The 25,281-nt window shown below is 43.8% G+C and overlaps 1 protein-coding gene across 2 annotated transcripts in view; it reads right to left on the bottom strand.

Moving 5' to 3' along the window:
• DCAF5 (DDB1 and CUL4 associated factor 5) overlaps positions 1-23,287 on the bottom strand; it is a 43,313-nt gene extending 20,026 nt beyond the window's left edge. Inside the window, exons 1-5 of one of the 2 annotated variants that reach the window (XM_028725352.2) lie at positions 22,653-23,287; positions 14,007-14,150; positions 12,440-12,476; positions 11,203-11,342; positions 6,821-6,950 (exon numbers count right to left, since the gene is read on the bottom strand). In XM_028725352.2, coding sequence (XP_028581185.2) covers positions 6,821-6,950; positions 11,203-11,342; positions 12,440-12,476; positions 14,007-14,150; positions 22,653-22,866 — 665 coding nt within the window. In that variant the 5' untranslated portion in view covers positions 22,867-23,287. Of the gene's footprint in view, positions 1-6,820; positions 6,951-11,202; positions 11,343-12,439; positions 12,477-14,006; positions 14,151-21,208; positions 21,791-22,652 lie in introns of those variants that run through there. The other variant, XM_028725367.2, reaches the window with a different exon arrangement.
• Between the last annotated feature and the right edge of the window lie 1,994 nt (positions 23,288-25,281).

Genomic DNA, 25,281 nt, shown 5'->3' with positions numbered 1-25,281 from the left:
GCTGGATCAGGCCCAACTGCCTTCTGGATCCTGCCCGTGGACGGTCCAGGAATCGCTGCGTGGATCGCAGAGCGTGCATTCTTTCCCTCTCCCTCATACAGCGGCAGCGCCTCCTCCCTCCCTCCTCTTGGCTTATCCCCGCCCTGCCTAGAGGAGGAAGGAGGCTGGGCTTTGTTGGTGCCAGCAGCAGCTGTGTTCAAGCGGCCACCATTTTAAGCAGCCCCTCTCTGGAGCCCTTTTGCGCACCGCTCATTGTCTTGCCGCCGCCGCCACCAGCACCTGCCGCTCGCAAGACATAGGTAAGCAGCCACTGGGGCTTGTAGTGCTCTTGCATCATATCAAAATATAGTCCGGCCCCACACAAGTTCTGAGGGACAGTGGACCAGCCCCCTGCTGAAAAAGTTTGCTGAAGCCCTGATCTAGTTGATATTGCAAGGGTTGGACTTTTTTTTTACCCTTGTCGTCCCTTCCAACACTACGATTCTATGATTCTATATTATGAATTCCTCTACATATAAAGTATTTCCTGTTTATTAAACTTGCAAATATGTTACCATATGTCTTAGTTAACTGAAACGGAACAGCTGGATTAGCTCAGCTGGTCTCTTACTTGAAACATTTAACTTTCTCCCCTCTACACTGCAGCAGAATATGTGAACAGGCCATGGTGATGTCATTTGCCACACAGATCCTATACAAAATGATAAATGAAGCAGGATCTATGGAACAGCAACATTTTGGGTCTTAATCCAAGAATAGATTTTTTAAAGGTTAAATCAGTTTTTACCAGTAGCTAACAGACAAATGAGGAGAGAGAGGATATGACAAATGGGAGCTACTGTCTGCATCAGCTAATGGTTTCCTTTCCAGGAAAAATAGACAAGATAGTCTAAATAAAGCTTTTCTCCCTTTGGCAAGTTTTATGGATGGATTGTTTTCCTGAGGCTTGAAAACAGCCACTTACTGCCAACAAAGTGCAAAGAAGGAAGGCATAGCACGAAGTTGGGACATTTTTTAAAATAAAAAGAAGAGAGAGGAAGAAATGACCACAACTGTATTCATAATATGAAATCTGCATATCTTGATCTGACACACCTGACTGAATTGCAAGCTTGCCAGTGGTGTCAGGAAATTACAGTCACTGAGGCGGAGGAGGAAAGGGCTGAGGAATGGGCAGGAAAGAGCTGACAGTTTCTAGCACTGCTGTTTACAGTATAATGGTGGTGGGGGAAGCAGAGAGACTTTAAAAGAGAGGGAGGACTCAATGCTTTGAACACTCAACACACAAGAACAGACTAATACACAGTAGTTAATACAACTGCCAAGCTAATATTTTAACCCATCTGATATTTTTTGATTGTGCAATAATGATTTACAGTAAGAATGGCATGGGGCGGGGAAGACCCAAAAGTTAAACAGGAAAAGTAAAGTTAATCTAAATCAGGTATAGGCAAACTCGGCCCTCCAGATGTTTTGGGACTACAATTCCCACCACCCCGACCACTGGTCCTGTTAGCTAGGGATCATGGAGGTAGCAGTCCCAAAACATCTGGAGGGCCGAGTTTGCCTAAGCCTGATCAAAATGGTTTATCAAGGTGAATGATAAGCACACAAAAGGGTAAGGGAGAAGAGGATACTGCAAGGCAGGATTTTAAACTGCCTTTGAAGGTGGAAGGTAAGTCTGTGCAGACTTACAGAGCTATCCTACCACATCCCAGATAGCAAATTCATTCTCCCAGTGCTTATCCTTATGCAACTAACATGGCACCATCAATGCACAAGAAACAGCCACAAGCAGGCTTGAAGAAGCACAAAACAATATTTAATAGCATGTTCTGCAGGCACTAGATCCTGTCTGACTGTTGTGGGAAGAAATGGAAAAATGGGGTGGGGAAAGAGAAAGGGAGTATCCTGGCCAAGGCACAGCTAGAACCCTGCCCTCGAGCACTCCACATGGCAACCATTTGTTGCAGATCCCACTTGAAGGACTAAATTTGCTTAGAATATTCAAGTGCCTATTTGTTAGCAAACCAAAACTGAACCATCCACATTGCTTTATGTGGAAGTAAAAATGTCAAGGTTTTTTATAAGCAACATGAGCCTTGTACCCAGATATGCAAACCATGAAGAGCAGGTCCCTTAAAAAAAAGTCACATGATGACTGATTATTGCCAGCCACTAGCAAGACCGCTGAAACAGGCAAAAATGTCACATGATGTTTTAAATCATGTGTGGGGAACCTTGCTCAGCCCAAGGGGCGACATTCCCTCATGGGAAACCTTCCAAGGGCCACATGCCGGGGGAGGGGGCGGAGACCAGGGTGAAGCAATGAACATAAATTTTAATCTTGTACAGCAAGCTAGTTTCTTTGCACACTCCTTTCCTCCATTCCAGAGAAGCAAGAGACATTATCATGGTTCAAGGACACATTGCAGCCTAGTCAAAATACCTGGGGCAGTGAGGGGTGAGGCCTAGGGAGAATTCTGAGGGTTAGGCATAGAGGCCTGATAGGCCACATTTAACTCCCTGACCTGAGGTTCCCCACCCTTGTTTTAAGTAAGCAAACTGTCTCACAGTTCCAGAAGTATAAGCTTTTTTAAACCTTACCATGCCATAAACTTTTATCGACAAGTCTAGGAAGTCCAAATCTAGAAAACAGTCCTGGAACGATTATGCTTTGTGGCCTCAAGATTTGGATGGATAATATTCACCAATGTATAAATTGCCACACTTCGTTCTCTATATATGCTACCATGTATTGGCCTTACGCACATTGTGATTTGTTGGCACCTCCTCGTGGCAGAGAAGCCTCATAACAGCTTTGTTTAAACCACCCATGCTACTTGGAAATGTTTGCCTGTGGTCTCAAACAAGAGCAGAGGTTGCCTGCATGACCTTCTAAAGAAATCAAGAAAAGGCCTGGGACAGCCCATGCCGTGTCTTTTGCTGACACTCTACATGCATCCCATATCTGAGAGGTTCTTTTATATCAGAACAGCACAGCAGGTTTGGATAGGAGTTGTGCACTGTTGACACAGGAAGCTGCCTTCCATCAAGTCAAGCCTGTGGTCCATTGAGCTCAGTATTGCCTATGCTGACTGGCAGCAGCTCCCCAGCATTTCTGACAAGCATGAACTATGTTTGCACCTAAAAACATTTTTGTAGTTAAGGCTGGAGAAAGGGAAGCTCACGGCTGAGAGGAGAGAGGCTGGGAGGTAGCATGCATGGTTGGAAGAAGCTTTTAACCACAATTGTTTTTAGAACATGTTAACTCTTTTAGAATGTTTTTGCTTTTTTATTGTGCATCTGTTTGCTACTCTGGAGAGGAAGGGGGACATAAATTTGATAAATGATTCCCATGATCCCTTTGTTGGCGCCTGGAAGGAGACAGCAGGTGCTTTTACACGAGGGTTTATACAGCCAGTGCTCTTTCACTTTCCACAGAACCTATTTTTCCTTTATCTCAAATCCTATAATCCAAGGGTGGGGAACCTCTGGTCCTCCTTATGCTCTTGGGCTACAATTCCCATAGCCCACAATCACTTGCAATGCTATCTGGGGTTGATGGGAGTTAAGAGTTTAACAACATCTGGATGGCTACAGGTTTCTCACCCCTGCTGTAACTCCTGCCAATACTACAAATGCACAGGGTTTTGTTTTCACCTTCAAAGAAAGGCAAAACGTTACCACTGTGTGGTTTCACACAATTTGCCATTTGTGTAAAAATGACAGAGTACTTAACATACAAACTTAATGTGGTCGCAGACCAGCATGAAATACAAACATGCAAATAAAATAAAACACGTAAGGCTTAAAGAAGAGAGGGATAAAAGAAAATAGTTAAAAGTGGTTATAACTCACATAAACTTAAAGCAGATACAGACAAAAGACAATCGGTTAAAAGCAACTACAGTGGTGCCTCGCAAGACGAAATTAATTCGTTCCGCGAGTTTTTTCGTCTTGCGATTTTTTCGTCTTGCGAAGCACGGTGTCAGAAAAGCTTTGGAAAAGCTTCAAAAATCACCAAAGTCTTCAAAAACCTCAAAAAAGGCTACCACACCGCGTGCTATGAGTTGCTCCTCGAAGTCGTCGCAACTGTATTAACGGTTTTAATAAAAAGGAAACAAACTTGCAAGACGTTTCCGTCTTGCGAAGCAAGCCCATAGGGAAAATCGTCTTGCGAAGCAGCTCAAAAAACAAAAAACCCTTTCGTCTTGCGAGTTTTCCGTCTTGCGAGGCATTCGTCTTGCGAGGTACCACTGTATAAGGGAAGGAATGTGAAGCAGCACAGGACTTGCATTATGGGCCTTCAGTTTAGGCCTGGTTTGTGACACAAACAATCCTTTGACGTACCATATTTTTTCGTGTACAAGACAATTCTTTTTGCTAAAAAAAGCAAAAATTGGGGGTCGTCTTATACACGGATAGTGAATGCAGAGTGGGGATGTGCGATTAATGGCAGCAGCAAGCAGGAAGTTGGCAGGGGCGATTGGTGGTTGCAGTAAGGCCTGCTGGCAATTGGCTGCGGCTGCGGCAATTGGGCAGGCGATTGGCGGCTGTGGCAAGGTGGGCAGGCGATTGGTGGCTGTGGCAAGTGGGCGGGTGGGTTGTTGGTGGCGGCAAGTGGGCAGACAATTGGCAGCTGTGGTGAGGTGTGCGATCAGCAGTGGCTGTGGCAAGCAACTGGCAGTGGCGGGCAGGTGGGTGAGCAATTGGTGGAAGTGACCTCCCCCAGCCCCCCAAAAAGCTAAACAACTAAATTTCTTAATTTTAGGTTTAAAAAAACAGGGGTCATCTTATACATGGGGGCGTCTTACACATGGAAAAATACAGTATGTCCATCATGGCAGTGCAAAATCTAGCAACTGAGAATGTGACATCTGGGTTTTCATACTGGAATAGTGTTGTCGTTTCGTCATGTCCGACTCTTCATGACCCCGTGGACCAGAGCACGCCAGGCACTCCTGTCTTCCACTGCCTCCCGCAGTTTGGTCAGACTCATGCTGGTAGCTTCGAAGACACTATCCAACCATCTCGTCCTCTGTCGTCCCCTTCTCCTTGTGCCCTCCATCTTTCCCAACATCAGGGTCTTTTCCAGGGAGTCTTCTCTTCTCATGAGGTGGCCAAAGTATTGGAGCCTCAGCTTCAGGATCTGTCCTTCCAGTGAGCACTCAGGGCTGATTTCCTTAAGAATGGAGAGGTTTAATCTTCTTGCAGTCCATGGGACTCTCAAGAGTCTCCTCCAGCACCATAATTCAAAAGCATCAATTCTTCGGCGATCAGCCTTCTTTATGGTCCAGATCTCACTTCCATACATCACTACTGGGAAAACCATGGCTTTAACTATACGGACCTTTGTTGGCAAGGTGATGTCTCTGCTTTTTAAGATGCTGTAATAGGGTTAAGATACTGGAATAGTAGGGAGATACAAAGTCGTTCTGTACATCCTGGGAGTTTGTATAGTACGGGCAGGGTGAACCTAGCTGGTATGTCTATATAATATTAGCAGTAAAACTTAACATGCTTGTTATCGCATTAAACTTTTGTTGCACTATTGTACTGAGATTTTAAAATTGGCAGATTCAAGCCAGGAAGAGGCAATGATGGGGAGGGGCACATTCCTGGCAAGGTAGTGGTGGAGGTGCAGGCAGGCAATGGAAGATATAGGGCGATGTAGATAGAGCCACGGTCTTTAGCTACATCGCTGCCCACATCATCCAAGTCTCTTCCAAAAAAGGAGAAATGACAGCATTATAGCAATCTCTGCATGCAAGGAATGTAGAGCACTCTAGCTGGAAGCCAAAACATTTGATTACAAATGGCCAAGAGATTATGTGGGAGGTCAATGTCGGAACGGTTTAGGAGCAATATCATCCAAATTCTCTATGAAACTTGAGTGAGCAAATCATGTCAACTACAGAAGAAAAATGACCAGCATGGAAGCACCCAGCATTATGTAGTGGAAGAATAGGGGTTCAATAGATCATTTAGTAAATTTCATTTGTTCTAGAATAGGGCAAGGAGGAACAAATTTCAAAGCCAGAAGAAAAACACACTTGGATTGAATAGGACATTTCAGTGACAATAAAGGACAGCCCCATACAGAATGAGGATGGGAGACTGCTTAGTGATGACCTCTTCACTAGCAGTTTTCGAAATAAAGTCTGGATAGACTATCACAGTTAATTCTGCTAGATGATCCATAGGTTCCTTCCATTCTGAAACAAAGTGATTTGAGAAACATATACAGAGCACACGGATACATCAACAAATTGCCATTAGGTGTGGAGAACTACCAGTCACGGAACTACTAGTAAAACGTTAATTTTCAACATAAAAATGTGGTCCATGGAAATTTCAAATATGAACAGCCCAGGCAGTTCAAAACTTATAGGGGCTATTGGTGAGCTATAGGGAATTAAGAACTCAAAGCAATACCACATGCAGTTAAAGCCTCAAAGCCTAATACAGATCAACCTGCTGCTCCTGTCTGAACCAAAGCTGCTACAGATTTATGTTCAATCATGGTCACACATATATCCAGTTTATCTAAAATGTTTCAACAGAGAAGCTAATATTACTTAGCTTTATAAACTAAGAAAAAATACACACTTAGAGAAGTTTCATTACTCCACATTACTGTTGTGGGGGGAAAGACCCACTCAGCATTCTTTGCCTAATCGATCAATCCTGGTAATGAATGCTGGGTGGGTATTTTCCCCACAACATTACCAAGCACCAAGTTCAACTGAGTTCCAGAAGGAGCTTCTTTCTGTCTTCCCACTTTCACAAAACAACACATAAGAAAGAAGAGTCTTACCTTTGAGGCTTGCGAATGTCCCAGAGTCCTACACCTTCCTTTGAGTTGGCAGTGGCAAGTAACCTGGGCTCCACTGGATTGAACATCACACTGTGAAAGGCTGATGGATAATTAGCCAAGCAGAAGGGCTCTGTTAACAAAACAAGATAAGATCAATTTACTTTTAAAGGCACAACACCTCTTGTACAATGCTGACGGCTGGCTGAACTTTTTCTTAATGGGACATTTGTCAGCCCTTTCAAGAATTTATTTAGTGTCGCTAGTCAGGTTTTATGCATCTTTCCCTAGCATTAAACAGAATTCCCACATACTAATTGGCAATTTGTGGCTCAGAAATGTACAGTGCTAGTGTACTGATGAAGTAGTATCTACTACAGAAACCATTTTTTACTAAGTGGGAGATCTTGGAACTCTGACAGAGTGGGAAATGTTTTGATTTAGATTTGTGTCTTACTGTATTGAAAGAGTTTTAAATAAATTACTTTAGTATAATCCATAAACATTGCATTTACTAGCACACAAAACATTGTGGTAGTCCACAAGGGAACTTCTCATAAGTTCTTGACATTCCATCTAATTAAAACTAGATTATGGCATTAAAAGTAATGTGACACAAACCATTTCAATAGAGTAGAGGTTTTTCAACGGTTTTATTTCATGAGTTTAATATGCTACAACAAGCAAGTGTAGCTGCCCCATCAACATCTTAAGGCTGGAATTACTTGTCCAAGTTGCTGAGAGAACTCTGAATCGCAAATATTTTTGCCAAATCCATACACTTTCCTTGTTATTCAGTTTTCCAGCATTCCCGCCATTCTACCAAAAGCTTGTTTGTAATAAAATCCTTAATGTCTAGCATTTCTAAATATGGGTCAAGATCTAGGATTCAATGAACAATTGCTTCCTTATTTGACCCGTTTATTTTAATTCCCTAAATCATCACAGACAGACCTCACTCAGATGACAAAAAATAATAATCCTCATTGCACAAATCCCTTCACCACTGAAGACACCCATATTTAAAATTGTGAATTATCAGACACTGTGGCTGCAATCCTATCCACACTCAACTGGGAATATGATCCATTGAACATAATTGGTCTCACTTCTAAGTAAATATGCTTAGGATTGTGTCAAGAGTCAGATAAAAGTATTGCCCCTTTGAGTTGTAAATCCCATACCCGACGAGCAGACATTACAGTAACCCAAAGCTTTAGCATTATTAAAGAGCCAGAGGGAGCCTTTAGCTCAAATACTCCCCCTTTTCTTTCAATGTGACTGATGTTGCAAAATATAGTTAACAAACCATAGTATGTGACCTCAGATGACACAACAAGTTGTAGCTAAGCAAAAGTAGTTAGGCAAAAAAGAAAGAAGGTGGAAACTTCTGAACTACTCATGCTTGTGCTGAAGGAAGTCAGGAGCTGGGAGAGCATGTGGACTCTAAGCTTCGCTGCAGCTTATTCACTGGCTGAGACAGATGGGAGTTGGGAGTCCAACAAGCTCCAGAGGGGCACAGAATAGCCACACCTAGTCTACAGAAATCTTCAAACCTCAAGGATCCACAGATCGATCTTTATATTACAGGCAACTCCCAATTTATGTGTCGGTTACGTTCCAAGGCACCACGCGTTTAAGTGAAATTGTGTATATTTGAAACATCATAGAAAAAGCCTGCAAACACCCTGTTCCACCCCTGCCCCGTTCTGTGGCGCTTTCAGGTCACTTCCAGGTTTGGCACAATGTGCATACATCAGACGCATCTAAAATGGTCACTGCCTGTGTTTACAGGGACCTATGATGGAGATCTTCAAATATCTAAGAGCTGTCATGTGGAAGATGGATCAGACTTGTGTTCTGCTTTGCCAAAGGGCAAGATTAGAACCAATGGGTAGAAATTGCAGGGAAGCAGATTTTGGTTAGAAGGATGAGAAACTTCCTAATGAACAAGAGCTATTAGACAATGATCAAGCTAAGCTGCCTCAGGAGGCAGCTCCCTTTCAACAAAAGCAACTCTGTTATGCAGAAATATATTCAAGGGCCATCTACTCCCCTACTCTCTTTTCACTAGTCCCTAAATCACTCACAGTTGGAGGCATTTTGTACCCATATGTATGGTATCCTAATAGCAGCTTCCAAGAACATCGTAGAAAAGATCTTATTTAGTTGAACTTTCAACTAAAGGAGGAAATTCAAGAATTCACACATGGCTTCTACACAACCCCTGTCCAAAACCTAACCCAGCGAGTTAAATTCAACAGAGTCCTCTGCAGATCAATAGGCAAGTTTCCAGTTTACAAAGCACAGGGAGCGATTGTAAATGCTCAGCAAATCATTCTGAAAATCAGTGCATGAAAAGACTTAAAAGCAGAGGTATAACCCGGGCAGGCACAGTTCATCCTTGGGCCTATGCCCAATGAACCAGCCCATACAATACTAAAGTAATCTTTGGAAGCCGTCCTCTAGGTGACCCAACTAGCAGAGATGGCGCTTCTTGGTTGTGATTATCTTCCTTTGCTTTTTCTGGAGAGGCTTTAACATGCCATTAACATTTTATTCAGGTTTTCAAAAATCTTACAATTAACAACAGTCCTCACTTCATCCCCCCCAATCCAACAAGATTAGTCCCCCCCCCCCCAAACACAAAATTCAGTGCACTTATATTCCTAGGATTATGATGATTACTTTTTGGCCCAAGGTACAGATGTTTCATTTTCCCAGGCTTTTTAAATCTCCACTGATACTGGCTTAGAGTACAAATGGACCTGCTCTTTTATTCTTGTGGGAGTTTCATTTCATTTCATTGGTTTTTATTAGTGTCAGCTGCCCTAGAAATACTTGTAAAATCAAATAAGACTCCACCACAACAGGGATAAAGCAATCCATTTCACCATTTAACACACTCTAGAGATGTGAAGTTTCTGGAAATCTCAAAGCCATGGGGCAGGGGTGGAAAGAGGACCTTTCCCCTTCAAGAACACAGAATAAATTCCAGGATGGTTTAAATATATACAATACTAACTTTTGTATTAAACCTTCACTTGTGTTACTGCTTTAACATGGAATGCATCATTTTAACTTTGCATATAAAATTGCACTATTTAACGTATTTTTTTTAAATTTACAGAGCAATCCTATGCATGTTTAGTCAGAAGTATAGTGGTACTTACTCCCAGGTAGGCACACATAGGCTTGAAGCCTCAGAAGTATAAATGGCTTAGTTATGTAGCAAGGTGTCTGCAAGGTGGGAAGGGTCATGCCAAAAGGACAGCCTCATTCTTCCTTCAGGTATCTCCAAATGAGATCAAAGATCACCAGAAGGTGGCAAGCAGCAACTCACAAGCAACTAAGGTTCTAGGTGTTCCCCTCATGAAGATATGAAGTTGACAACACCTCCTAGGTGTGGAGATGCATCCTGAATTTGCATATTGTCTGTGTCTGCAGCATATATAAGAATGATCACTCTCGAAGAAGTTAAATCAGTAATGATACACTGGGCAAGAGATTTTGGTTATAATATACAGTTTTCTTCATGGGAAAAGTTATGGAAAGAGGATTTGAAGTTTACAGCCTGCTGTTCGCTGAAAGAAAATTATATGAAAATGATGTACCGTTGGTATTTGGCACCTAGTAAAATTGCGTACATGTTTAGAACCAGTTCAAATGTGTGCTGGAAATGTAAAAGGAAAGAGGGTACATTTTATCACATGTGGTGGTCATGTGGGGTAATAAAAGCTTTCTGGGAAATGATATATAATGAGCTGGAAAAAAATGTTTAAGGTAACTTTTGTTTTAAAAAAACCAGAGGCTTTTTTGTTAGGCATTTAAGTGCGGAACTACCAAAAGAAAATAAAAGACTGTTTATGTATGCAACGACAGCAGCAGGGTGCTTCTTGTCCAGAGATGGAAAGAAGAAGTACCGACCAGAGAAGAGTGGCAGGCCAAGCTGATGGAATATGTAGAAATGGCTAGACTGACGGGAAAGATCAGAAATCAGGAAGACCAAGTATTCTTAAAAGACTGGAATAACCTTGTAACATATTTGAGAGACCATTGTAAACAGCAGAAATTATTAGCAGGAATACAATGACACTTTTAAAGCAACATGGATTGTGGATACTATGATTATATAATAGATTAAAGTAAAGCATTTCATTATTTATAAAAAAAGAAAACATTTCAAAATAGTCCCCCCAACATTCCCAAAATGTTCATTTTTTTCTGTTGGAAAGTTTGAACAATGTCCTCAGAAAAGTGGGGAGGGAGACTAGAAAGGTAGTCTTTCTCCCTCTCCCTGTTTTTTTTCTGGACTTTCACATCTCAGGACGAATTCCCTCCAATGAGAGAGCTCACCACCATTCACACTCAAACATAGCCCTCACCTCCCTGCGAAGACTCTCTGATATCCCAAATGAGAACTCTGCCGTCATCAGATGAGCTTGCAAAAACGTTATCATTCACGGGACTCACAGAGAGCCCATACACGGCATCTTCATGGGCAAATACATCCAAGGTTTCACCGCTGAAAAAGACACAGACATCTGTTTTTCGTCTTTCTCATTTAAGGCTAGGCAGGACAGTCTGCCAGGTAGCACTGAAAAATGTTACTTGAAAATATGTAAAGTCCATTATCCTGTATGAGTAGCAGTAGGTAGAAAATATAACCGTAGAGATTTGGAGATTGAACAGTGCAATCCTATACATGTCCACTAACATTGTGCCATTGTTCCAAGTAATTGAGGGAAGGATTGTTCCTACCCCTGCAATTGTATGCACACTTACTTGGAAGTAAGCCCCATTGAAATAAGCCCAACCTATCGTGCATAGAACTGGGCTTTAAGTTAGCAGGAAATATCAACACACATGGGGCCTGGTATGCAAAGTGAATATTTTTGGTCCCATATACCTGGCAGAACTTATTTCCCCACACCATCCATAAAAATCACTAGTTCTTTAAACTCAGATTTTTAAAAACTGCTTGTGAATCTGCCCCCAGGGTAGGGAGGGTTAAATATAAAAAAGGAAAGAAAGCAAGCACATACATTAGGATCTCTCCAGATCAGGGTCTTTGGCTATTTTACATTATTTGGGAAGGCTGCAGCTCTAAACCCTTACCTGGAAATAAGCCCCATTGAATTCAACAGGACTTACTTCTGAGTAGACGTGGTTAAGATTCTGCTGTATAACTTAACAAACAAGCCTAATGGCTCTGATGCAGTTTTTCCATAGTATGTTATCTAGTAACCATATCAAGGGGAAAGACAAGAGGAGGAAGATGAAATATCAGGAGGAGAAAGCAGTAAATAGAAGACAAACAAGAATGGGTGTTCGCATAGGCTTTCAGCCAACATGGTCAGGATTAGCCAACCTTGTGCCCTCCAGATGCAGCTCAACTGCCAACTCTCATTAGCCTCAGCAAGCATGGCCAATGGTTAGTGATGGCGGGAAATGGACTCCAGCAACATCTGGAGGTCACAATGTTGGCAACCCCTGTATTAGTGAAAATGTCATACAACAACCGGTTAGCATTTAGGAAACACACACACCCACACCCACACACACCCACACCCACACACACACACATCAAGAGTGTTCAGGCATTGCGGGAAACGCATTTACCTGTCAACGTCATGGAGCAACACTTGTTCATCATTACCTAGATGGAGAAACAGAATTTTATAGCATATTAGTAATGAAAATCGAGAAATAATGTGCTTGCAGTTTTCATTTTGGAATCAAAAAAGATGAAGCAAAAGAGATGAGCCTGCTACTTTTTTCTCAGGGCAGGACAAGGTGTCCAGGGTCAAATTCCTCCCAATTCCCTGCTTGCTTGACTTGGACATACCCAGTAGCAGAAATGTCCAGGAGAAGAAGTGCGGGGAGGAAGTGCTTGCTCGCAGTGGTAGACCTGGGGAGGTCTCAAATTTCAGTGGCGCCCTGTGCAACACCAAACGTCAGCGCTTCCCCACCTCTTGCACTCCATTCTAAATCATAGTGGCAGCACCCTCCACCCCAGTGCGGCCTCCACCCAAGTGCTCACTCTTCTGACCTCTGCAATATCACCCTCTGCCTGGTTCCAGGGTTAGGTGCTAGTTCCCACTGAGTGGGGGAAAGTGGCTGGGAAATAAGAAGCTCAAGCATTCCCCCAGCCTACTTACCCTCCTGGTCCTGCCAATGCCATCACATTACATGCTAGAGGAAAACACAGGATCAGGACTCCTGTTTGCTGCTCAACATTGGTGTTGCCTGTCTCTGAATCAACAGCCTAACTAAAGGCTGACTAGCCTATGGCATGCCAGCCATATCCAGTCCCACCACCAAGGTTTTTGTGACTGCCCCCAAGACTACTCATTTTTTTTTAAACAACTTTTTATCGTTTTTAAAACATTACTGACAGCTCCTGCAGATCCCCAGCATCAAAACCTTCTGTGTGACCTTCCAAGCCCCCTACCACAGTTCTTCTCACACCCAGTTTGACACTCTGGGAATACCCACTCTGACATGCAGCAGCTCCTGAAGGATCGATGATCATGGGTCATTTCAGCCCCAAACAGGTTAAGCTATCCCAGCCTAGCTGAAGTCACATGATTTTTTTTTTATCCAGCCCAAGCATACGCTAGTTGCCTTTCCTTACCATGCCCCTCTTGCATATTCCTTACCATGCCCCTCTTGCATATTAAGAATGTGATATAGCCCATCCACACAGAATGGATTTAGAGGATAGGACAATCTTGCTGAGCAGAAGAACTTGTTCTTCATCCTTCATCCTCCATCCTATTTGTTCATGCACTCTTCAGTGCCAACCTGTTATGGAGAACTGCACCAGGGGTGGATGGTGGGTGGAGAAGTGTCCTGCTGGTGTTCTCCTCCTTTTAAAATATGGTGGTTATATGTTATCTGAGGCAGGTAGCATATTATACTCCAAGTCACAGGCAGCATCCAGCAGAGTCTCTGAGACTCGCACAGCCACTGCCCAAATAGCAATTCACAGGCTGCCTGGGAGGAGGAACACCATAATATTATGCTCAGAAAAGGCAGCATTCTCTCTGCAGGGATTGTTGTTGGGATGCCAAGCCTACACAAGTGAAAGACCAAAAGTATACTGCAAAGAAAATAAATTCACAGAAAGGTCCTGAAACCCTAATTTTCCATTGAAGATGTTCCTCTTGAAGCTTTTCTTCCTTACCTCCAGAAAATACTCTGGTGTTGCCACTATTAAAAGCTAGGCAGAAGATGTTCGAATGATGTTCCCCTTTCAGCTGAACAGGCTTGACTCTGGAGTGAATGGCTTGTTCCATATGCCACAGTAGAACTCGGCGGTCATCTCCACCTATGTGGGAGAGTGGAGAAAAACAGCACTATAAGCACCTGCACAATTTCTGCTGAAACCAGCATTTACAACATGAAATCCAAATTACGGAGCCTCTATTGCTGTGGCACTATGAACACCCCCATTATAAGCAAAATCTCTTCACTGTTGCTCAGTGTTTCTCCAGAAAGAAGCTATCATATACTACAATTGCATCATCTGTGATTAGAGACAAGAGTCAACATTACCACGTATTTTATTTATTGCATTTATATCCTTCCCTTCCTCCAAGGAGCTCACGATTAGCATGTATGGTCCCCCTCTCCAAGTTTTTGTCCACAACAGCCCTGCGATGCAGAATGTAACTGGCTAAAGTCACCCACTGAGCTTGATGGTCATGTAGGGACTTGAAGTCCAGCTTCCCCGTTCCAAGTCTAACCACCACATCATAATTGGAAACACTTTTCAAACATGCACCATGATTAAGTGAAAAGTTTTTAAGGTAAATTAGCTCCCAAAACAATTAAATCATGGATATCTGCGATGTGCTCAATGGAAGAAACAAAAGCCTACAAAATCCTCTGACAACCTCAGGCTACAATTTGAGGAGACTTGAGAAAATTAAGGTTTTACTCCTGGGCTTGTACTTAATCTCCAATCTTGCCCTTTTAAGTAGACTTGTTATGAACTGAATATACTTGGATGTGTTTACATAGCTTGCCAGAATAATAAATCCAAGCAGCAAGTCCAAGGATATACTTGTGAGCACATCTCATCTATTTACAGGCATAATTGTAACTCCTAAAAGTGCTTCCAAAAATGCCCCCAAAGATGGAGTGTTTGGAAGTAAGCACTACAGGTCTATTTCAGCTTTTGGACATAGTTATAGCCCTAGTGTATCAACAACTGTTTGCCACAGGTCTACTTGCACAAGTGAAGTAATAGTATCACTCTATTCTGCCTTGGTCAGACCCCACCTGGAGTACTGTGTCCAGCTCTGGGCACCACAGTTTAAGAAGGATATTGACAAAGACGACAAAGGGTCTAGAAGCCAAGTCACCCCCATTGTTCAGCCCAGACACTGAGATCCAGCGCCAAGGGCCTTCTGGCGGTTCCCACACTACAAGAAGTGAAGCTACAGGGAACCAGGCAGAGGACCTTCCCAGTAGTGGTGCCCACCCTGTGGAATGCCCTTGAGGTTGCCCCAGCTACTCTGGGTGGCTTCCAGCATATATAAAAACATAGTAAAACATTAAAAAGCTTCCCTATATAGGGCTGCCTTCAGATGTTTCCTCAAGGGACTCTCCTTTATTGGAGGTTTTCAGAGAGATTAGATTACCATCTGTCAGGGATTCTTTACTTGTGATTCCTGCCTAGCAGGGGTTTGGGTTAGAGAGCCCTTGGGATCCCTTCCAACTCTAAAATTCTATGATTCTAGGTTGGCCATGTGTCCTACTGTACAGAGGACAGTGTACTGAACTGTAAGTTACACGTATGACTGCTGGACAGAAGTCATGGGTGTGACCTTGGTGCACTGTTCTTCAAGGAATAGGTGTGTTGAAGAATTTGAGAGAGGCAGAGAGACTGGTGACCAAGCCCGTTTGGGTGCCTTACCAGAGCCTAAACAGACTGAAAATGGTCCATATAATCCAGGGGTCGGCAAAAATTTTTAGCCACTTTCTCTCAGACCTAGTGGTGGGCTTCGGGGGGGGGGAGCTGGAAGAAGAGGTGAGGGGGGCAAGTAGTCCTCCTCCCCACCCCCAGCCGCTGCGCTTACCTTCCCAGGGGCTGCCACCACCACTGCTGCTGCTGCTGCTGCTTCTTGTGGGTAGACAGAGCGAGCTTGTCTGCTCCGCTCTCTGGCCCACAGGAGCACCAGGGCATCAGTGGCGGAGGGAAGATGGGTGGCACGAAAAGGCTGGCTCCAGAGAGGGGCTGCTTAAAATGGCGCTCAGACAGCCCCCTTCCTCCTCTAGGCAGGGCGGGGAGAAGCCAGGAGGAGGGAGGGAGGAGGTGCTGCTGCGGTGTGTGGGGGGGATGGATTGGCACCGGGGGGGGGGGAACGTTGCAGCCCAAACAGAATCCCCACGCCAATCCACAAACAGTCTGCAGGCCGGATCCTGAAGGCAATTGGGCCTGATCTGGCCCACAGACCTTAGTTTGCCAACCCCTGATATAATCTACTTCTTCCAAGCACTCTTATAGCTGAACTGCCATGATGATTAACAAGGGACAACTAACCACTGGGTGATGGTTGCTTAACACTTCTGGGTCCAGGGAGGTCCTCTTAAGGGGGCACCCCACTGCCTATCTAAGGGCCAGTGCTACCTCCTGCACCTGTACTGAGGCATTCACTACTCTCTGCACCCACTGAGGTAAACTCCTCTGGCTCACCTGTATAAAATGCACCTGAAGTATATTCCTCAGGAAAAATGTTAACAGTGCACATAGAAATCAAGGGAGATTTCAAGATTTTTAGGTAGAAATGATTGAGCATTAGTTTGTCTGCTCTACCTCCCACACCACCCCCCAAAAAATCCCAAACACATCCCAGTTAGGATTAAGAATGCTCCGTGGACACAAAATGCTGACTTCCTGTTGCCAAGGGGGTTGGACAAGGGGTGAGGGGGAACGGAATGGAGTGGAGTGGCTGGACCTCTGAACAGAAGCAGCTCATGCTGCAACATTTCATTGTAGGGCCCCAGTTATAATTCTTATATTCTTCATATGGAATTAGGCTGTCATTCTTTCTGTGACAGGGAGCTGCTCTAGGAAAGGAGTGATAATGTTTTCACACAGAGAAACAGTTCAGATACGAGGCTATTTGTACATCTTTCAAGATCAATATTGTTCCGAATTTCTCAGGAAGAACTGAGGACTTTTGTGGATTGATCTAGGAAAGGCAGATAGGAGAATGAGTAAGAATGGTAGAACCTGGAGATAGTCCAAATTTGAGAGAGAAAGAGAGAGAGAGAGAGAGAGAGAGAGAGAGAGAGAGAGAGAATGGGAAGGGTGGGGAAATCAAGAGAGCAAGATAAGTGTTTTGAAGAAAGATGTTGCTGGGGTGGAAAGAGAAAACAACAACTGTTTGATGTGGTCAAACCAGCTGCAGATAATTCTAGCAGAAGAATTCTGGGTTCAATTAAGAAGGTAAAGACTGGAATAGAAAAGACAAGTAAAAAGATAACAGTTAACATGAGAAGCTTAAACACATTCTGTTCATTAAAATACGTTGCTACACTTTTCATTAAGTATTTGTCTATATCAAGTAAAGAACTAACCGATTTACACTCTAATAAAATTAATAGCTCCAAATAAATAAAATTCACTTTTGAATATTAGTACCATCTCCTTCTAAAGAATATAGACTGCTGCCAATTTACCAATGGTTGTCATATTTGACATGTTTCACAGAAGGAACAGTCTCCAGAGTATTACTTTAAGACAAATATTCTAAGGTGTGCTTTTAAGGATGCATTGAATCAAGCCCTAGAAGTAGTCTAACCCTTTTATTTCATTAAGGATAAAGGAAATCTATTCACTTTAGAAGAGCCTAGTAACAAGTTTGGGAATTGAGCAACTTTTCTGTCAAGTAGACAAAAGAGAGACACCATGTGAAATAATGGCTCATGCGTGACTAGGATGGAGGAGATTTAAGTTCAAATCCCTACTTGGCCATGAAACTTATTGGGGCAGTCAAATACACCCAGGCCAACCTACCTCACAGGCCAGTTAAGGAAGATAAAATGGGAAGAAGGAAAACTAGATTGGCAGAAGTGTGCCAAGGGTCCCTTAAGCCCTTGGCAAGAAGCTGTATTGGTACCCCCCCCAAAAAATCACTTTACTGCAGAGAAAGCCTGTGTTTGATCTCACTGCAACAGTGGCATTGCGCCACCAAACACATATACATCATACACTCCATAGCCCGATAGGTGATTTTTGCACCCTGCTCTGCAGGGGCCAGTTTCATCAACCCCTAGATACACCTCTGCATGCTCGCCACTCTGAACTCCTTAGAGGAAAGGTGGATTCAAATGTAGTAGAACAGCAGCAGTCAACAGACATTAAACATCAAGGAAAAACAAAGTTACCAAAGGAGAGAAAGATGGCAGCTAGGGAACCAAAGGTAACTAAAGATACAGGCCAGGAAAAAGTAGGCTTTGAGGAGGTATTTAAGAAGGACAAAGCAGTATGCCAGAAGGGACAGAACCCCCCCCCCCCAACATCCATGGGTGGGCAGCAGGAAAGAATGAGTGCAATGATTGGAGAGGGGAGGGCAAACTGGAGGTTTTTAGACAATTGGTAAGAGTTGAATAACGAAGGTCACGTGCAGGGATATCACCTGAACTAAGGCAGGAGATGGAGCAAGGCTACAGAAACCTCTGAAGTTAAAGGCTTTGTACTAGATATGCGAGAACCAGTACTGTATAGGGATCTCAAGTGAGTTGCCTCATGGTCCGACAACTGTGGAGGAGGACAAGGGTCCAGTACATTTACTAGCTGGGCAGTTCAGAGAGTGTCTGCAAGTGAAACATCCTGTCATATTTGTACAGGGGGCAAAGGCTATACCTGCCAATAGTCCTCTTCTATGCAACCAATATTCCAAGAACCATAGTCTTGTGCATCTGGTGTTTTCCTATATATTTAACCTAATCATTCAAACTGTAGTCATACTCTTCAATGGAGAGCTCATTCTTTCCTTCGCTGCTATAGTGCTTAAGTTTCCAAAACCTTATAAGTCCACATTTTTTGGATACACTTCTAGAACAAGTGATGAATGTTTGAAGCCAAAACCCAGTATTCGTTACAGTTCTGTACATAACATTCAGATATGCTCAAAAGTGTATAAATGCTGCTAGTATGTTTTAATATTGATACTGATAAATCATTGAGAAATAAATTAAATATTATTAAAATATTAAATAGCCTTATTTCTGCTGTAGAGCGGGGAAAGGGTTTGCAACCAAGGCTAGTTTTATGCACTCTCCTGTCCTAAAAAAATCATAATCCCACAATCTATTCACCCTCTTCATTCACATACTGCATAGTACTCCATCCACCCCAGTTTTGGGAGCTGCAGCTGATGGAACCTGCAATTACCTAAATATGATTACTATGTATTACTTAGTTAATCACAACAAAGCAGCCTTTGAATAATATTGAAAATAGGGCAGGAGTAGTTTAGGATTATTGCCTCTTATAGGTAGATTAGCTTGTGTTTAAAAGTTGGTGAACGTTTTCCTACCAATAATCAGGGACTAAAGATTCTAAAGGGTTAATCATATTGCACATCAAACAGCAGCTTTCATCCACACACCAAGGCTGGTTTTTTTTTAGTGGGGGCGGGGCGGGGATGTAGACAACTTCCAGAATGAAACAGCTGTTTCTTTAAATATAGATCACACATCTGAAGTAGTGAGGGCTCACATGAAATCTCTATTAACATGTCTTCTAAACTTGGAGCTTCCACAATAATGATGGGCATTGAACTTGTTTATTTCTGAAAGCACTTTAGCTCTGGCATGTTAGTAGAATATGGAATATCCTGAGATGTAGTAAAGCAATAAAGATGTCATTTTCATCAAAGCAATGAGTTTTGTGTTTTTCCACTTTAAAACCTCTCACACTTCACAAAAACTGTTCCTTCCTAGCACCCACACTGTGTCTTTTACCATATGCAAATTTAAGTCACTTGAAAGCTAGACAAAATGAAAATTAGCTAATTTTTTAATCTGTTCACCTTAGATTAAAGCCCAGTTAAATCAAATGGAACATAATTATTGCTAGAAGAGTAATAGCAGAAATACCCTTTGATATTGAGAGAGATTACCTTCCAAGCAGAGGACTATAAAGGGCTAAGATATGGACTCCGTAGACAGCCTGAGGCAAATAATTTGTGCTAGTTTCCATTTCATATCTGAGAAGTGGAAACAGTGACCCTATCACAGCATGTTATGAGTGAATTAAAATATATTTAGGAAAAGGGTTACAGCTCCATAGTACAGAACACACTTTGCATGTAGAAGGTCCCAGGTTAAATTTTTGGATTCTCCAGGCAGGGCTGGAAAAGACTTTTGCTGGAAACCCAGGAAAACTGCTACCATTCAGCGTTGATGGCTCTGAGCAATATGGACCAATGGTCTGACCCACTGTAAGGCAGCTTCCTATATTTCCTTTATTATGCCACTATTCAGGATCTCAAAGCAATTGATAATATATACAAATACAACATTCAAAATCAGCAGTCATACACTAAAATAGATTATCCACTCATTATAATAGATGAATACTCCTCCCCTACCCACTACATAAGCACACTCCCTAAAAATACTCAGGCAGAATGCCCACAGGAGCTATAATTATATTAGCATTCAAGTACCTGGTCCAAAAAAGTATTGGTGCCAGACAAGCCTTCCCGAGGAGAGCAGTTCACAAATGGGTGGGGGCATCCCTGAAAACACCCCTGCTCTTGCTGCCGTCCTCCATACAAAGAGCCTCCGATGATGATCTTAGGATCTGGGGAAGCTCATATAGGAAGAGGCCATCTGCAAGCTGTTGGGGTTCTGAGCTGTTTAAGGCTTTATAGGTTAAAACCAGTCCTTTGAACTGGGCTTGGAAACAAACTTGGAGCCAACGCAGCTAGGCCAGATCTGGTGTTTTATGTCCAGATCACTGGTTAACGTTCTGCAAAAGCTGCAGTTTCCAAACAACCTGCAAAGGCAGCCCAATTTATAAAAACAGTAATGTAACCTAGAGATTACAGGAGCATAGGCTACTGATGCCAGGCTGTGCCCATCCAGATGAGGCCGAAGCTTATATAAGGCACTTGGAGCCAGAGAGGCTTCTTGTCCCTCCAAAATGATTATAGAATTTAAAAGTAAAATGCCAAAACCCTTCTTTGCGCTTATCTCAAATTAAAGGCAGTAAAAAGAGCAAGGTCCCCCTTTGCCTCAGTTTCCCTTTCTTCTTTTGAAGAAAGGGGTTTTTCTGTGTCAGAATTGCCTTCAGACTGCAGATGCAACAAGCCTTCAGAGTGGAAAAAGAGGGAAAGGGCTCCTTTAACATTGATTATTAGTTACCAATTAAACAGGCTTCAGCCACTGGGCCACTTTCCAAGCTGGGATAGGTTAAAGAGAGAAGGCACTCGAGTGGATGAAGCCGCCAAGTGTGAGATTATAAATGGTAGAGAACCATTTGGTGGTAGTTATTCCGGATTAAGCATCCTTGTGCATCTTGACTCTCCTATCCGTGGCCTACGTTTCCTCCTCGAGGAGAGGGAGATGCAGGCGAGGGCTGCCTCCCTTCGGCCACCTGTCAAGACAGCCCCAGCCACGGCTGCGAGAGAGGGAAACCCCGACTCCGAAACACACACACGGGAGAGACACTTCGCAAGGGCTGCGATGTGCCACTCGCGTGTCGCCCTCCCCTCCCTGGATAGGCCATCGATTCCCAGGCCTGTCGCTATGAGGAGCTCAAGGAGAGCGAGGCCTGCAGCTCCCACTCAAGCCCCGGCCTGGAGTTAGCCATTTCCTCTCAGAGCGGGGAGCGGCGGCTAGAGCGGGGCAGGCGGGAGGAGGGAGACGGATCTGGCCCACCTCCCGGGGGTCTGCCCCTGATGCCAGGCGCAGAAGGGGGGCGGCAGGCCGAAGGGGTGATTATTCCCTGGGCCCCGTCCTGAAGGGGCGCCTCCCTACGCCCCCCCCACCCGGGCGCAGCTCTCGCGTCAACTCCGAGGCTCCCCGACACCTGACAGCAGATCCCCCTCCCCATAAGGAAGCCCCCCCAAACACACTCTTCCCCAGTTACAATTATAACCGGGGGGGGGGGTACGAAACGAGTGTCTGCACCACCCCTTTCCAGAAAGGCGCTGCGCAAAATAAAATCACCCCGCAGTTTTAAAATAAACAAGTGCCCCCCCCCGCAGTGCTGCCCCCTCCCTGAATTAGCCAGCTGCCTTCAAAACCACACATGCCCCATTAAGTGGAGGGGGGGAGGGAAACAACGGATCCTTCCGGATCCGGCCACAAAAACCGACCCCGGTCTCCATTTGGGATATGTTGCGTCTCTCGTTATTTACTTTTGTCATTTGCCCCTGGGATTCCTTCGGGTCTTTATCCATTTTGTTCCCAATCACCCCCGACACTAGGAGGACTGGGCAGCCAGTTATTAATATAGATCGGTTTTTATCTCTCTCTTTAAAAAAACACTATCAAGCCTCGCAGAGTAGCCGACACTTTCTGATCGGGAAGACGAAACTTCCACTCCCACAAACCAGACCGCCACCATAAACAGGACTTGGGGTGGGGAACAAAAACAACCCCCCCAAAAAACCTGTCAACCATTTTAGATCTCTATTTGGGAAACATCGGGGGTGTTTGTGTGTATAGGAGAGAAAAGACGCCTCTCAACGCCGCTATGGTCGCTTCCGATGCGGGCTCGGGGATGCGGGCGGGGTGGGGGGTGGGGGAGAGAAGAGAAGAAGAAAATAAAAATTGGGGAGGGAGGGGGGAGGGGTTGCATTACCTGAGACCAGCCACTGGCCTCCATTGTTGGAGAATTCAATGGCATTGACACAGCCGAAGTGGCCCAGGAGATCCTTCTTGTAGAGGTTTCTACAGCCTCGCAGGCGTCTCCTCTGAAAGTCCTGGGTGAGCAGGGGGTCTCCCTGCAAGCCCCTCTGGGACAAGAAGCCCACCACTGACCTCATGTTGCCCCCCAGATCAGCTCGCCTTCTCATGCTGCTGCTGCTGATCCCCCACCACCCCCTCGCTTGCTCGGCTGGCTCACTCCCTCTGCCTTCTCCCCGCCTCCCCCCCTCCTTCTTGTTATGGTTATGATGATTTTTCTTTAGCCAGCCATAGCAGGGGAGAGGTGTTAGACACTCCGTTGCTTCCTGATCCCCTTTAAACTCCTCCCCTGCCTCGCAGCGGCGGCGGTAGCAGCTGATCCACAGCTGCAGCCCCTTTCCTAATGCGATTCCTCGGCCGGCTGCTGCCCTGGACTGAACGTTGATCGGGGGTGTCAATGGCTTTGGAGGTTTGGACTGTGGCTCTTGTCTCACTTGCCCCCGATCCCAGGCGGAGCCCCCAAACCCCCGCTTTTAAAATAAAGAGAAGATATTTACGCTGCCTAACTTCTTATATCAGTCTCCTTCCCCTCCCCACAAGAACAATCTGCGGAAGTACATCCCTCTCCCGCAAGGGATCAACGTGTTATTGGATCCACTTTTATTTTAAGGGGCTGCAACAGCGGGAAGGCGCTAGATCGCGCTTGGGTGGGGCCAGAGGAGGGAAAAGGAGATGGGGGCGACGACGACGACGGTGAACCTGGAACTGCCGATGCACCTCCCTCGGGCCCTTCCTCATAATAATTTAAAGCAACACTTAATTATGAAGTTGGACAGACGTAATAAGAGGCAGCCAGGTTCAAACTCCCTGCTGGAGTTTGATCTCTCTACCATCACCAAAGCCCATCCGAGGACTGAAATCGGAAATAAGATTGATTTGCTATGCCAACATTAGCCTCTTCTCCTTGAGCCTTATTAGAAATGAGGTGGAAGAAACTTTGGGGAAGGAGTGTGCTTCCCGGATTTTCCGGTTTCTTTCTAATCCATCTCTTGAGACAGTTGCTAGCATTTAATATATTCCCCGAAGATAAAATGGAAACATGATAAGTTTGTTTTGGATCACCAAAGGATCTTCTTAAAATCTCCAGTATTTCATCTGTTCAAAGGGCTTCTTAGAAATTGATTCATACAAAGCAGATTCGAAGAGAAAGGGGTCAATGGGGAACACGTTTTGAAGGCATTTGCTAGAAAGAACAATAAATGAAGACAAGTTTGACATAGGAACTAATCTAAAGTGTACATAACTCTTCTTTCTTAAGCAGTACATTCAAGGAATGCCACTGGTTTTGTAGAACAGTGGATTTATTTATCAATTCAATTTTAGAGAAGATTAAAAATGGATTTCTGTAGAATGTGCCTTTTTAATTGTGAATTATGATAAAATTTTAAATATTTTTAGAGGGGTGACTGGGTTAGTGTATTGCAGCAAAAAAACAACATACGTGTAACTGAGAATCACACTACACGTATCAGATGAAGTGGACCCAAGTCCATAAAAGTTTATAACATAGTAAAAATTTAAAAGACTCATTCTGGATCAGATCAAAGACCATTCTAGTACTGTACAGCATCCTGTTCCTCCCACAAGGCAACAAGTAAGACATAACAATAGCGGTCTCCTGGCTGTGTTTTCCTGGCTGTGCAACTTCCATACCACCTCTGATGCTTGAAGGTACTATAGAACCATTATTATTATTATTATTATTATTATTATTTACCCAACTTTTATCCTTGACAGGGACTCCAGGTGGCATACAGATAAAATAAGAACAGTTAAACATTAATGGAATTAAATACACACACATGTGATCTAGTAAAAAGTTAGAGATAATTACAATAGAAACACAATGCACCACTATATAGTGTAGCAAATTCCACAATTTAATTATTCACTGTGTGAAGAAGTACTGCATTTTGCTTTTCCTAAATCTTCCACAATTCAGCTTCATTGGATGACCCTGTGTTCTGTCTAGTATGATGAGAGGGGGACTTGTCTTTCTTCATACCCTGTTTCCCCTAACTCTTTTTTCTGCGCTAAAACCCATGTTGTAACCTTTCCTTATATGGAAGTTGAGCCGATTTGATCATTATGCTTGCCCTTTTCTGAGTGTTTTGCACTCTGGAGGTGGCATCCAGAGTTATTCACAGTATTCCGTGTGTGACCACACCATAGATTTGTATTATGAAATAGGCAGCTTTGCTTTCAATTTCTTTCCTAATGATCCCTAACATGGAATTCACCTTTTCCACAACTGCCATGCACTGGGCAGACATCTTTGTTGAGCTACCCAATATGACTCCAAGGCCTAATTCTTGGTCACCCACTGCCAGCTCAGACCCTATTAGTATATATGTGAAATTAAGACTTTTTGCCCCGGTTTGTATCAATTTACACTTGCTTACTTCAAATTACTTTCCCCGTTTTAGTGTCCATACACCCAGTTTGGAGCTCCTTACAATCCACTTTTGTTTTAGCAATTCTGAAAAAAAATAATTGTGTCAGCAAACATGGCTATTTCACTGCTC

The sequence above is a fragment of the Podarcis muralis genome, chromosome 1 (genome assembly GCF_964188315.1).
Source record: "Podarcis muralis chromosome 1, rPodMur119.hap1.1, whole genome shotgun sequence".
Taxonomy (NCBI): domain Eukaryota; kingdom Metazoa; phylum Chordata; class Lepidosauria; order Squamata; family Lacertidae; genus Podarcis; species Podarcis muralis.
Note: the sequence above shows the minus strand (reverse complement) of the source record. Positions and strands in the feature narration are given on the sequence as shown.